Source organism: Perca fluviatilis, chromosome 11, assembly GCF_010015445.1.
Source record: "Perca fluviatilis chromosome 11, GENO_Pfluv_1.0, whole genome shotgun sequence".
Taxonomy (NCBI): Eukaryota; Metazoa; Chordata; class Actinopteri; order Perciformes; family Percidae; genus Perca; species Perca fluviatilis.
The window spans coordinates 28,067,750-28,080,539 of NC_053122.1; the positions used below are offsets into that span (position 1 = coordinate 28,067,750).

Genomic DNA, 12,790 nt, shown 5'->3' on the forward strand with positions numbered 1-12,790 from the left:
AATACTGCTTGTTAGAGCACTTAATGTGGGAGTCAATAATGTGCTTAAATAAGCTAAAATGAGTCCTTCCACGCAGGAGTAATGGTCAAATATACTGCTGTGACACTGCCGGGGCATCAACTGAACTGCATTACATTTATGATTTATTGTTGGGTCTGTATAAGATCAGAAAACACTTCAAATGCCAATCGCAGTTTCCAAGAGCCCAGGGTGATGTCATCAAGTGTCTTGCTTTGTGGGTTTTTGGACTAACAGTCCAAAACCCACAAATTTACTAACATGTTAAGACGAAAGATGACGAAAACAATGAATTGGTTATCAACATGTGTTGATTCATTTTCTGACTAATCGTCACACTAAACGTAAACACAACACAGCAGTAGCTAAGAGATATATCAAAAGGTTCGCTTTATAAAAACAGACAAACATGAAGAGCAGACAGATTAATATATGGTAAATGATGCAAATAGATTCAAATATGAGGCACTGGTAAACGAAGGAAAATATCTCTGGGTGCTGTATATAATTGGACACCCCCCTCTGGTTTAGACTAGTATTCTACTGCTATAGAAACCTTTTCAGCTGTCCAAAGTGACATTTTAAATATAGCCACAGAAACTGGGCCACCAATGGCACTTTAGAGCTACATACTGTACATGAAAAGGACGTTTCACAATAGAGGGGCTTCTTATCTCCGTCTTTAAACTGGGAACAAATCCTCTCTCTCTCTCTCTCTCTCTCTCTCTCTCTCTCTCTCTCTCTCTCTCTCTCTCTCTCTCTCTCTCTCTCTCTCTCTCTCTCTTTTCTGTGCAGAATGACCCTATTTCCACACTCTGTCATAAAGGGGATGACATGCAGCGGAAAGCACAATTCTCAATGGACTTGTCTTCTGTGCTGTGGCAGCTTTGCTCTGGCATATTTAAGCAGGGAGACAGGCATGAGCTCATGTACTGGGACTGTACTGGTCAGCATGGAAGAGAGTCGCACAGGAACCAGCTGACACGAGGAGCACTTGTACAGCAGAGCAGCCAGGATCCTGACAGACAATGTTATGATAAAAGAAATAATACAAGAGGAAAATGGCAGCCATGAAAAAGAATCCATCTTCATAAAAATAGAAAGGACATTACCGAATGCACCCCGTAGTGTCCATGATTTAAAATTCAATTCATCATTCATTCATTCATTCATTTGTGATTCACGTGATTTACAGGCAACACAGAACAGACACAAAGTGAAACTAAGCAAGTAGTTATGTATGAAGCTCCAATCTGACTTAAACTCTCTTACCTGGTGGTTGGCAGTTTCTGACACTTTGACATCCAGAGAACCAGACAGGACTGCATACCAGCTGGTGCCTATGTCCCCCTGTCGAAACACTGTGGACAGAAAAATACATTAAACACTATAGGGTGCTGAGGAAAAAAAAAAAATATATACATACATACATACATACACATATATATATACACATACATATATATACATATATACACATACATATATATACATATATATATACACATACATATATATACATATATATATACACACACATATATATACACACACATATACACTATATATATATACACACATATATATATATATATATATATACATATATACATATATATATATATATACATATGTATATGTATATATGTATATATATATATGTATGTATATATATATATGTATATGTATATATGTATATATATATATGTATGTATATATATATATGTATGTATATATATATATATTATGTATATATATATATGTATATGTATATATATATATATATATATATATATATATGTATATATATATATATATATGTATATATATATATATATATATAAAGAGTATGTATATATATAGTATATATATAGCAGTAAAGTAAAGATAGTATGAAGTAGTAGAGAGAGAAGACAGGAGAGAGAGGCACATATAAAGAAAATGGAGAAAGTAAAACTGTGAAAGTTGAGCTTGACAGCCATTGGACCGGACGGATAGCCTTTGGGGTGGAGGCAAGAAACTGTGGATAGGATATGTAACAGATCCTGTAGAATCCGACAGTAGCTAGACTATCTGTTCAATTTGGCACAAAAAAAAAAACAACTTTGAATGGACATACCACCAAAACCACAGGCGGCGGCTCGTGGAAGAGCCTGCGTGGATGGACAAGATGGAAGGTTTAAAGAAATGCCAAAAACAAACCCCCCCGAATGCTGTGTGGACGAAGGAAGTACACTCCTCCGCAGCGCTGTGGAGGAAGGTCTGGCAAAGCGAGACTAGGGTGATTCAAATCCAAAAGGTCCTAAATAAGTGGCCGGTTGGCTCAGTTGGTGGAGCGGGCGCACATATGCAGAGGCTTGTTCTTCGGTGCAGAAGGTCCGGAATTCGGGTCCGACCTGTGACGGTTTTCCTGCATGTCTTCCCCCCTCTCTCTCCCCTTTCATATCTCAGCTTTCCTATCTAATAAAGGCAAAAAATGCCCAAAAAATAAACTAAGGAGAATTTGAATAATGCTTTATATATTATGTGGATAGTCACTTTTTCCCAAGTGGTAGACATTTTTTTTAATTATATATGCTTAACTAAAAAGGAAATGCCCACTGTAAGTTTAAACAAAAACAACAATAGTTGCAAAGGTTTAGCGCTGAAACAGCTGGTTTATAACTGGTTTATTTATTGATAAAGTGAACAATCTCTGTAAGTCATTTATTAAGCAAAACTGCCAGACATCAAAACAACAAAACAAAAAACATTTAAAATAGACAAACCAATAAAGGTAAAAAGTAATTGACAGATTAAGCGTAAATGCCGTAATCATTAGTTGCAGCCATACAGAGGCCTCTCATCCATATACTATGAACATGTTTTAAAAAAAAAAAAAAAAAAAAAGGGACTGCGTAATTTGTGTGGAGTGGTGTGTACACATGAGTTACAATGATAACAGTACCAATTCCAATGCATCACATTTTAAACAGTCTTAAGAAACAGGAAAGCGATCTTCTGCAGCACGACTGACATATACTGTATAATGATGCTTTGCTTTAGAGAGCTAATCTGAGCATGACAGCATCAAAAGCAACTATTGTCCTACACAAAACCACAACCGTACTGTTTTATGATCCAAATGCATTGATAGGTTGGAGGGGTGGGTGGGTGGGTGTGGGTGTGTGTGTGTACATACACGTGATGCCTTTCTCCAGGCATTCATAGAAGGCACATGCACAGATCTGCAGTAAGAGCGGAGGTGGGAACCTGTGGAAGGCTTTGACCTCTCTCAATCTGGTCAGAATAATGTCCACATCCTCTCCCGAGCGCTCCGAGGGCCTGTGCAGAGAAGAACCATCATTAGATCTGACATTAGGTGTTAAACTAACCTTTTCAGTGGGTTTTCCATGTTCTGGCCTACTTCTTACCTAACTGCCAAAACTATTTTAAACAAAATGAATTTACCACATGATGACTGTAATGGATCATCTATCTCAAGAGAGTCCCTTTCAGCATGGAGGGTAAGAAATCAATCAAAAACCTAGAGTATGCTTTGGAAAACGGTTAACAGTAACGTTAAATATTTGTAATTAGCAGTTAATGGACGAAAACATGAAAAATTTGTTGGTATTGTCCTTTCCAATGTATTTTTGTGTGTGTGTGTGGGTGGGTGTGTGTGTGTGTGTGTGTGTGTGTGTGTGTGTGTGTGTGTGTGTGTGTGTGTGTGTGTGTGTGTGTGTGTGTGTGTGTGTGTGTGTGTGTGTGTGTGTGTGTCATTTTTCAGCCTTGTGTCTTAGCAATAACAGTGGAGAGCTGCAGGCGTTACTTCTCTCGGCTCAGACCCCCCACAGGGTGTTGATGTAAGATCTCATTTGTACTGCTATTTCTAATATGCTTAAATCTGAACACACACACACACAACAAAAAAAAAAACACACACACACACACACACAGAAGTTTGATCCAAGAGCTTAAACATTCTGTTCTGCGATGCGGTGGAGGAAAACTACAGAGCCAAAATGTCTCAGAGTAACACACTCTGCAATTAGCACCTTTCATTTACTTATTTTCCTTTGCTAGTGACTCATCCTGCACGTGTGTGTGTGTGTACATACAGAATAGCTAATGCACTGTGGGCTTCTTCCTTCAGAGGCGAGAGGCTGTCTTCCCTCTCTCCTCCTTCAGCTCCTTCCTCTTCCCTTGCTCCCAGCTCTCTTTTCTTTGTCTGCCTCCACTAAACATTTCTCATAATCTCCATCCGCTTTTTCTCCTCTCTCAAGACTTGCAAGTTCCTCTCAGGAACATGATAAGCAACACGGATGAGAACAAATGACCCTCTTTCTACTTGAAGCTACCCATTTTCTCCTCTCCATTACTGGCACCTCCACGCCCGCACTCACCATCCTCCCATTATTATCCCTTTATTTCTGCTTTGCAAGCTCACAGGCAACGATGACTCCACTTTGACCCACACGCATATGTACACACAGAGGTAAACACACATATATGTATGTCCCCGAGCAGTAGTAGATTGTCCTCCGCAGCCAGGACGGTACTCCCAGATAAACACAGACTTAACCTAAAGGGCTGCACTGCACAACACATCTTCCAGTCCCACATCTGCCACAAGCTCAGGGCCATTACAGATGGGTCTATGCTTTCTCTCTGTCTTTTAATCGCTTTTTTTGTCTCTGACTCATCCTCCCATCACGGTCCTAGTGCCTGCGTATTGGCCCTCCGTGCGAGTCATATCCCAGTGTAGGCTGGGTTAATGGTTTAGACAGGTGGACTCCCACACACTGCAATTGGGAGAGACAGGGAGGTTAACTCTGCAGGGTTGAGTGGGCAACTCTGCAGCATCACCCTTCACCTATCCGTCCACTCGAAACTGTTAAGATCCGTTGAATCCTTGTTCGCTCGCCCCGTTCTCTTTGGCATTGTCCTGTGCTTGCTCGCTCCCCGCCTGTCCAGAGGAATCTGCCTCCCCTGTTGGTGGGAGACGGATGTGACCTGAGAGCTGTTCACCTTATCCCACTCTCCATCCATCCCTCTAGTTTCTCTTCCCCTGACTCCCCCCACCCCCCTCCCCGTTCATGTCAGCAGAAATCTCAGCTTTCAACCACAAAATATGGCCACCTATGCGCACACGCAGGATTTACAAATCAAACTGTCACTCTGAAGAGAAAACCGAGAGACACCAGAAGGTTCTGCGGATCCATCTGTTTCCAGACAAATAAATCCGTAGGTTAATTTATGGCAGCCAACCAAAATGTAAGACAGCCTCAACACAAACAAGGTTTCCCGAGCTGGCAGATTAACACGTTACTGTAGCAGAGATACCCTTATTGTATGTGCACAGCTCAGGGATGTGCACAGACATTTTGAGAGGCTGTTGCTGACCTGACCTGAATGTTTTTGAAAAAAATAAGCTCTGTCAAGTGAATAAGTTCTTCAAAAAACAACCAAATTATGCAAATATTGTGTCCAGCGGAAGCATGCCTATCAAACAGTGATATAAGTTTGGATGATATGTGATTATTCTAGAGCAATTATGGGCTACTCCTATTTATGCAAACACAACAGCAAAAATAAAACTATTATTTTGTTTCTCCAGAGGGGCAGTTTAGCCAAAAAGGGCAAATGGGCTTGGGCCTGTTGCTCGGGCAACTTTATCCCAACCTTGTACCCATCCTTGACGCAGCTCTTTCAACTCCTATCTGCATTACTGCTAAAAACCTGAGCTCCTGTTAGAATGACTGAATATTAAATCAACGTAGTTTACAGTGTGTGTGTGTGTGTGTGTGTGTGTGTGTGTGTGTGTGTGTGTGTGTGTGTGTGTGTGTGTGTGTGTGTTGACTATGCCGTCTATAACCTGCCTGGCCCGAAACAAATCTCATCTCATCTCACATACTTCACACTCACCGGCAATAAATGTCTTTGGACAGATATATTAAAGACAGTCGTAGCTTAACCTCTGTCTTAGCGGCCCCGCTCTCCTCGCCTCTTACCCTTAACATCAACAGTTACTGTAGATGAAAGCTCCCAAACACACACACACACACACACACACACACACACACACACACACACAGACACCCACACTGATGGATATTGATTGAATGAGGAGGTGCATAGCTGAGGAGCACTGAGTGCTCTACAATAAGATCCTGTCCAGTCTAATCTTACGACCCTGGCTGCCTTTACTGAAACTCCATACTGCTGCATAGCTGCTGCATTGGGTTTAAGGCAGGGCTGGGCGATATGGAGAAAATCAAATATAACAATATTCTTGACTAAACACCTCAATATCGATATTGCGACAATATTGTAGGATTGACAATTGGTGCTTTTACTAAATATATACACAATGAGATGAGTGACAAATAATCATCAGTAATGTGGATATAATGACTAAGTGGGTAAAGGCAAATAATAGAACAGTTACAACAGTCTGGTAAGTTCAGAAAATGACATCACTTTACTGTAATGCAGCCTTTGAAACCAGGAAAAGACACCACTTATGCCATATTACAATATCCAAAATCTAAGAAGATATCTACTCTCATATCACAATATCGATATAATATAGATGTATTGCCCAGCCCTAGTTTAAGACATACAGTACGGTAGCGTGCGGTTTAGTTTGATTGATTGGAAACATTACAGCACAGTAAGAGTCACACCCCTCTCACAATGACTTTGTCTTGTGTTACCCGATTCTCAACATTCAACATCAAATTACTCAATTAACGCTGAAACAATAAGTCAACTAATCGATTACTCAATCAACAGAAACTTAATTGGCACATTTGTTTTAACTTTTAAATTCAATTCAATATGAAAATAATCGCTAGTTGCAGCCCTATGCACTTCCTTCCACTAATGACAAAACACAGCAGCACACTGTATTTACACCATGCATCCAGTCTTCTTACAGGTGAGGATGGGAAGACAAGATGGTAGCTTCAGGTTGCCAATAGTAACGTGGGGATGTGTCATAGTGAGGTGTGTACACTATGTGTGGGTGTGAGCTGTGGGGCGCATGGCTAATGAATTGCTGCTTGTTTTAGGTGTTTTAGGTGCATCATCTATACAGCAATTAGTGTATATCTGCCCTTTCATCGTCTATTTTTATTCAAGACCTCTCCCCCCCACCCTACTATAAGGCCTACTATGTTTTTTTTGGCACAGTATGCATGCAGCATGGGACTTGTAATGCTAACTGGCATAACTGGACAGATACAGTATGGACTAAAAGGTTTTTGCAGCTTCTGGATTATGAAGAGTTGTTAATAGGCTACATATTCTGTAATTGGCTGTTCTAACCTGTTCAGTCAGATCAGACAAATACAGTCTCACATGCAGCACTGTGGCAAGAAAAAATGGAAGTGCCAATGCACTGACCTGCCTCTCATTTATTATGAGAAGAACATCACTATAACATCCACGCCACAGTAGTATTTTAAAAATGTATGGCAATTTGAGTTCTGCAGACAGACATAAACCATGTGCGTCTCATTAGGCATTTATCAGAGCCATGCAGTGCAGAGACATCCCGGTGAACCGCGAAGCCACCAACGCCTTTTTGACCGTGCAGATACAAAAAAAAACAGCATCTTTTTTTTATGGGTGTATATTGTTATGCACTGCAGCCTTTACCATCATTGCACGGAGGGTATATACATTCACTGGAAATGACAGTAACCTAACATAGGCTTAAAAACAAGGCGTATCACGCTAATATTGCACACTCACACACAGTGCACACGCAGCGATCGCCGGTTGCGATGGATCACGTTGCCGCGGATGAATGAAAGAGAGGCTGAGAAAACACAATCGTTGCCGTGTGTGAACGCACGGCGTGGAAAGTGTGTCTCGTGGAGTGTATTCACCCACCTTTTATCCAGACAGCAGATCCACTCCGCCGACGGGGACGTGTGCACCGCGACCATCTTCCCCGGTCGTGTGTCGGTGAACGCCGTGATGCTACCGGAGGAGGCTTCCCGGTTGTGTCGGTGGTCGTTAATGAATGTGAGCTCCGGCTGCGCCCCCCTCCCCGCCCCTGTACTTGGAGCTGCCTCCCTCAACCACAGGCGGCGGCTGCTGCTGCTGTCGCTGTTTTCACCATGGCATGCAGATGACTTGTGTCAGTCTGTCTGTATGGGCTTTTTAAGGGCAACAGGAACTGCCTGTTGTTGCAATTAAAATAAGGATAGAATAATAGAATATATTAATAAAGATAATGGGTTTCATAGAACATGGGAGCCTTTTATGTCCTATATCAGTGGTGTAGTCTATGGTATTGTAGTGGGTGTACTGTACTGTATATTGGCCAGAATCTGCCTTTGGGGGAGGAGGGGGCCATATTATAGTGGGGGGGGGGGGATCTGGGTGTCCTCCCCCAGGGAAGTTTTAAGCATCAACGAATTCATTTCCTGTATTGGGATACACTTTTATGCACCAATTTACTGTGGAAATGCCTTCATCTAGCCTATGTGAAGAAGAAAAACACAGATGACAATTCAAAATTAAAATGGAAAGTATGTTGTTTCGTGTCATTGGGCATTTTGAAGTGGGTATATGGAAATCCTGGAGCTTTCTTACCTGCATTTCACATAGACTACACCACTGTCCTGCATTGGAATGGATATACTACTCTGACCAGGGGGTTAATGCAAGACTAAATTCTGTATGTACGTCTATGTCTGTATGTTTATGGTTTTATATATATTTATATATATATAATATACACACTGTATATGCCACTCATATATATATATATATATATATATATATATATATATATATATATATATATATATATATATATATATATATATATATATATATATATATATATATATATATATATATATATATATATATATACTGGCAATACAGTATGTGTTACTGTATATTTTCTCACATGATGTAACGCCTGAGTCTACCTGAGTCATTACGTTTTGTACATTTGTTGTTGTTTTTTTCAGGGCTGCCCCTGAAAGTGTTGAAAATCAATAAACATATAAAAAAAATTTAAAAAACAGTTGTAGTATATGTTAGCCAAATATAGGACATATAGTGCTCAGAAGTATAATTTAGGCCTGCTGTTGGGTATTCAGTAATCACGTTAAAAGGTAGACAATATCGGGCGCCCAGATAGCTCAGGTGGTAGAGCAGGCACCCATGTGTGGAGGTTTACCCCTTGACGCAGTGGGCCCGGGTTCGACTCTGACCTGCGGCCTTTTGCTGCATGTCATTCCCCCTCGATCTCCCCTTTCATGTCTTCTGCTGTCCTATCCAAATAAAGGCTGAAATTGCCCAAAAGATAATCTTTATAAAAAAGGTAAACAATATCAACAAACTAAACTATATTGGATCAAATATTTCATGTGCTTTCAGAGAATATGTATATGGCCTACCATTGGTGTGCACATGGGTGGAGAGTGCAGGGCAGCTTAAACGTGCCCCCTGTCATTCTGGTCAGCCCAAACGCCTCTCTGGTTAGCCCAGATGTAGTCTTGCATTGCCGGATCTTACTCCACAGCGCTGTGCAGAGACGGTGGCTCTGCAAAATAGTCTCAGGAAGGAACTTGTTTTGGTACTAATGTGAGCTATCGAAATGAGCTGGATACATGGTTAAACATCATTTACTCTTACCAGGGTATCGCCGTGTGGATTTTGTCCATAGCAAATCCCCACCAATCGGTCCCAAAACGTCCCAGTTAGAGTAAATGCCCTAAACATATTCTTTGTAAATCTTTACAATCATTCACGGAGAGTAGGTCAAAGAGTAGTGTAACACAACTCTGTGGATTTTTGAAAATGCTGCGTACTCTGGGTCAAAGTTCAACTAAGTTGCAAAATAATTGGCATGTAAATCAGAGCAGTGCTCACCACACCACATTGAAAGCAGAGTTTCGCTTCTGCCCCCTACAGTAAAAACCCGCCCAGTGCAATGCAGTGCAAGGAAATCTCTGTTCCTATTCAATTTCAATGAGTGTGAGTCACCTTGCAAGGCATTGTGAGATAGCACACAGCACAAAATTGGCATGCAATATTAGGAAAAGGGAGGGATATAAATATAGACATGTTTAACGTTATGCAAATACGGGAGAACTGGGTCAGGAAGTAGCAAAGTGATCTACCAAAAACTCATTAGTTTGGCCCTTCAATTCAATACTGCGTGACTGTCTGAGAAATTGATGAGCTTATTATTATTAACAATTGTTTATCAGATTAATTAATTGACACAACCACTGAAGCAAGCGAGGATCTGGCAGGATGTTGCTCAATTTCAGCTTAAAGCAGGCCTTTCTACTTAGACAGTGTGTGTACACACAACTGATTTAAACCCATATGATCATTATTAATGTGGAGATGTTGACCAACAAGGGGGCAGTGGTGGCCTAAAGGTTAGAGAAGCGAGCTTGTGACCGGGAGGTCGTCGGTTCAGACCGACAGGATAAAATCTGGGTGGGAAAGTGAAAGAGCAGCGCTTGTCCCTCCCCCATTACCACTACTGAGGTGCCCTTGAGCAAGGCCCTTAACCCCAACCGCTCCAGTGGAGCTAGTCAGTGGCCAGCAGATCAGACTGTGGTTGTACTGGGCAGCTTCCAGGTATGAATGTGGAACTGTGTGAATGTGAATGTGATCATGGCGTTCCTGCAAAAGAGAGGCTGCCTCTCAGTGAACCTTCCCTGAATAAACAAAGGTTAAATTAAAAAAAATTAAAAAAAACAGGACAGTCTAACCAGTAAATGGTATTACAGAATAAGAAGACATAACCAAATTCAAGATATGTTCAATTCAAGATAAATACCCACAACTGTATGACACTATTTTCTTTAAAATATTCTTAACCAAATTATTCTAATGATAACGGGATTTGGTAAGACCAAAATCTTGATATTAGAAAGGAAGAGAGGAGCCAAATCAGAGCATTGTCAGTATTAGTCATCCATATAAGGCAACTAGCATGAACAAGCTGTATCTGAACATTGTTTCTGTATGCAGAGACGTTTATGTGCCGAAATAAAGATCAGTGCGAGATGCAACTGCGGTGACCTTGAAGGATGCCTCATGTGGATTGGTGTATGAACAGTAACAATGCAGAGTTGGTTTCACTCGTTTTGTTCCAACCCAAGTGATGACAGAGAGAGGCGACGGCAGCAGCAGAGATGCAGCTTGTCGCCAGGATGACCGCAGCAAAGGGAGGAACGGAGTGAGAGGAGGATGGTGGATGAGGAGGAGCAGGGAGGGTTTGAGCATCCAGCACTGCCGAAAACCATCACATACAGTATGTCCCATGCATACTCTCTGTAATAAATAGGGAGAGGGCAGCAGAGAGAGGAGGGAGAACAGAAGATGCAAGGGGAATTTAGGGATTAGCTCGGTGTGTAGTGTCTGCTCTGGTAAAGCATGGCAGGTCAGATAGAAAAAGGAGGACAAGGGGTGTTTGTAGCTTGACAAATGACTCAATGAGACCCAAGGGAGGCAGGACAATCACTGCTGTATTAGTGGAGGGATCACTGCATGCTGACATCATTAAAACCATTAGTTGTACTGCATCGGGTGAATAAAAGTGTGTGAATGTGTGCACCTGTTGCAACTGTGTGTGTGTGTGTGTGTGTGTGTGTGTGTGTGTGTGTGTGTGTGTGTGTGTGTGTGTGTGTGTGTGTGTGTGTGTGTGTGTGTGTGTGTGTGTGTGTGTGTGTGTGTGCGGATGCTTACGCTTGCCTTACTGCATCTGTGTGAAATGGCACTTTAGTAGCTTGACTGTGATACTGGAGGGTGATTGAGCAAGTTTTCACCATATTGTTAAAACAAAGTGTGTGTGTGTGTGTGTGTGTGTGTGTGTGTGTGTGTGTGTGTGTGTGTGTGTGTGTGTGTGTGTGTGTGTGTGTGTGTGTGTGTGTGTGTGTGTGTGTGTGTGTGTGTGTGTTCATTCATGTATGTGTGTCAGCGCCAGCTGTCTCAGAATTGGTAATGGATTTTTAAGATGCTCTTTCTGAAAAATGTTGAGAGAAGAAAGCTAAATTACTAAACTATAGCATGAAAGATAGTAGTAAAGAAAAGCCTTATCTAAATCAGTATTCACAATGTGTCTTGCATGTTATGTATATTTGAGAATCCTTCTGGACAAAAATATCCATGTGGAAGCTTCTTTCCAAAGCACATGACAGTGCGATGAAGATCAGTTTTTATCGTGTTTCACCCCATGGAGAATTGAATCCAAACTCTGTCAGTGTCAGTGCAAAGCTCTACATACTAATCTACACTGATTTTCATTATTATTGCTGATGTTGTTAAAGTAATACATGTGCAGTACACACATTTAGACACAAAGTGGCAGTAACATTGTTTATGGATTCATAGATGCACCAACACTGAGGTAGGCTATAAAAAGTGCAGTTTAATAGACATGTCAGACTGATTCACAGCAACCAATAACCTAACTGTGCCGAGCTGCAGAACTGCTACATCATGCTTTGCTCATTTAAACTGCGGACTTGCAGTGGTGGAAATGTAAATAAGTACATTTACTCAAGTACTGTACTTAAGTACAAATTTGAGGTACTTGTACTTTACTTGAGTCTTTTCTTTTCCTCCCACTTACTACTTCTACTCCGCTACATTTCAGAGAGAAATGTTGTACTTTTTATTCCACTACATTCATCTGACAGCTTTAGTTACTAGTTACTTTACAAATTATTATATTATTATTTATTATAAATTAAACTACCCAACATTATATAGACCCACAAATACAGCTTTCAAATCAAAT

At 41.0% G+C, this 12,790-nt stretch overlaps 1 protein-coding gene across 2 annotated transcripts in view; it reads right to left on the bottom strand.

Annotated features, from left to right (window-relative positions):
- The window catches only part of LOC120567656 (rap guanine nucleotide exchange factor 4-like), a 35,399-nt gene extending 25,633 nt beyond the window's left edge, over positions 1–9,766 (bottom strand). For both annotated transcript variants that reach the window (XM_039814615.1, XM_039814614.1), the window contains exons 1-4: positions 9,426–9,766; positions 7,900–8,192; positions 3,200–3,342; positions 1,291–1,379 (exon numbers count right to left, since the gene is read on the bottom strand). In XM_039814615.1, coding sequence (XP_039670549.1) covers positions 1,291–1,379; positions 3,200–3,342; positions 7,900–7,955 — 288 coding nt within the window. In that variant the 5' untranslated portion in view covers positions 7,956–8,192; positions 9,426–9,766. The remainder of the gene's footprint in view (positions 1–1,290; positions 1,380–3,199; positions 3,343–7,899; positions 8,193–9,425) is intronic.
- Positions 9,767–12,790: the final 3,024 nt, after the last annotated feature.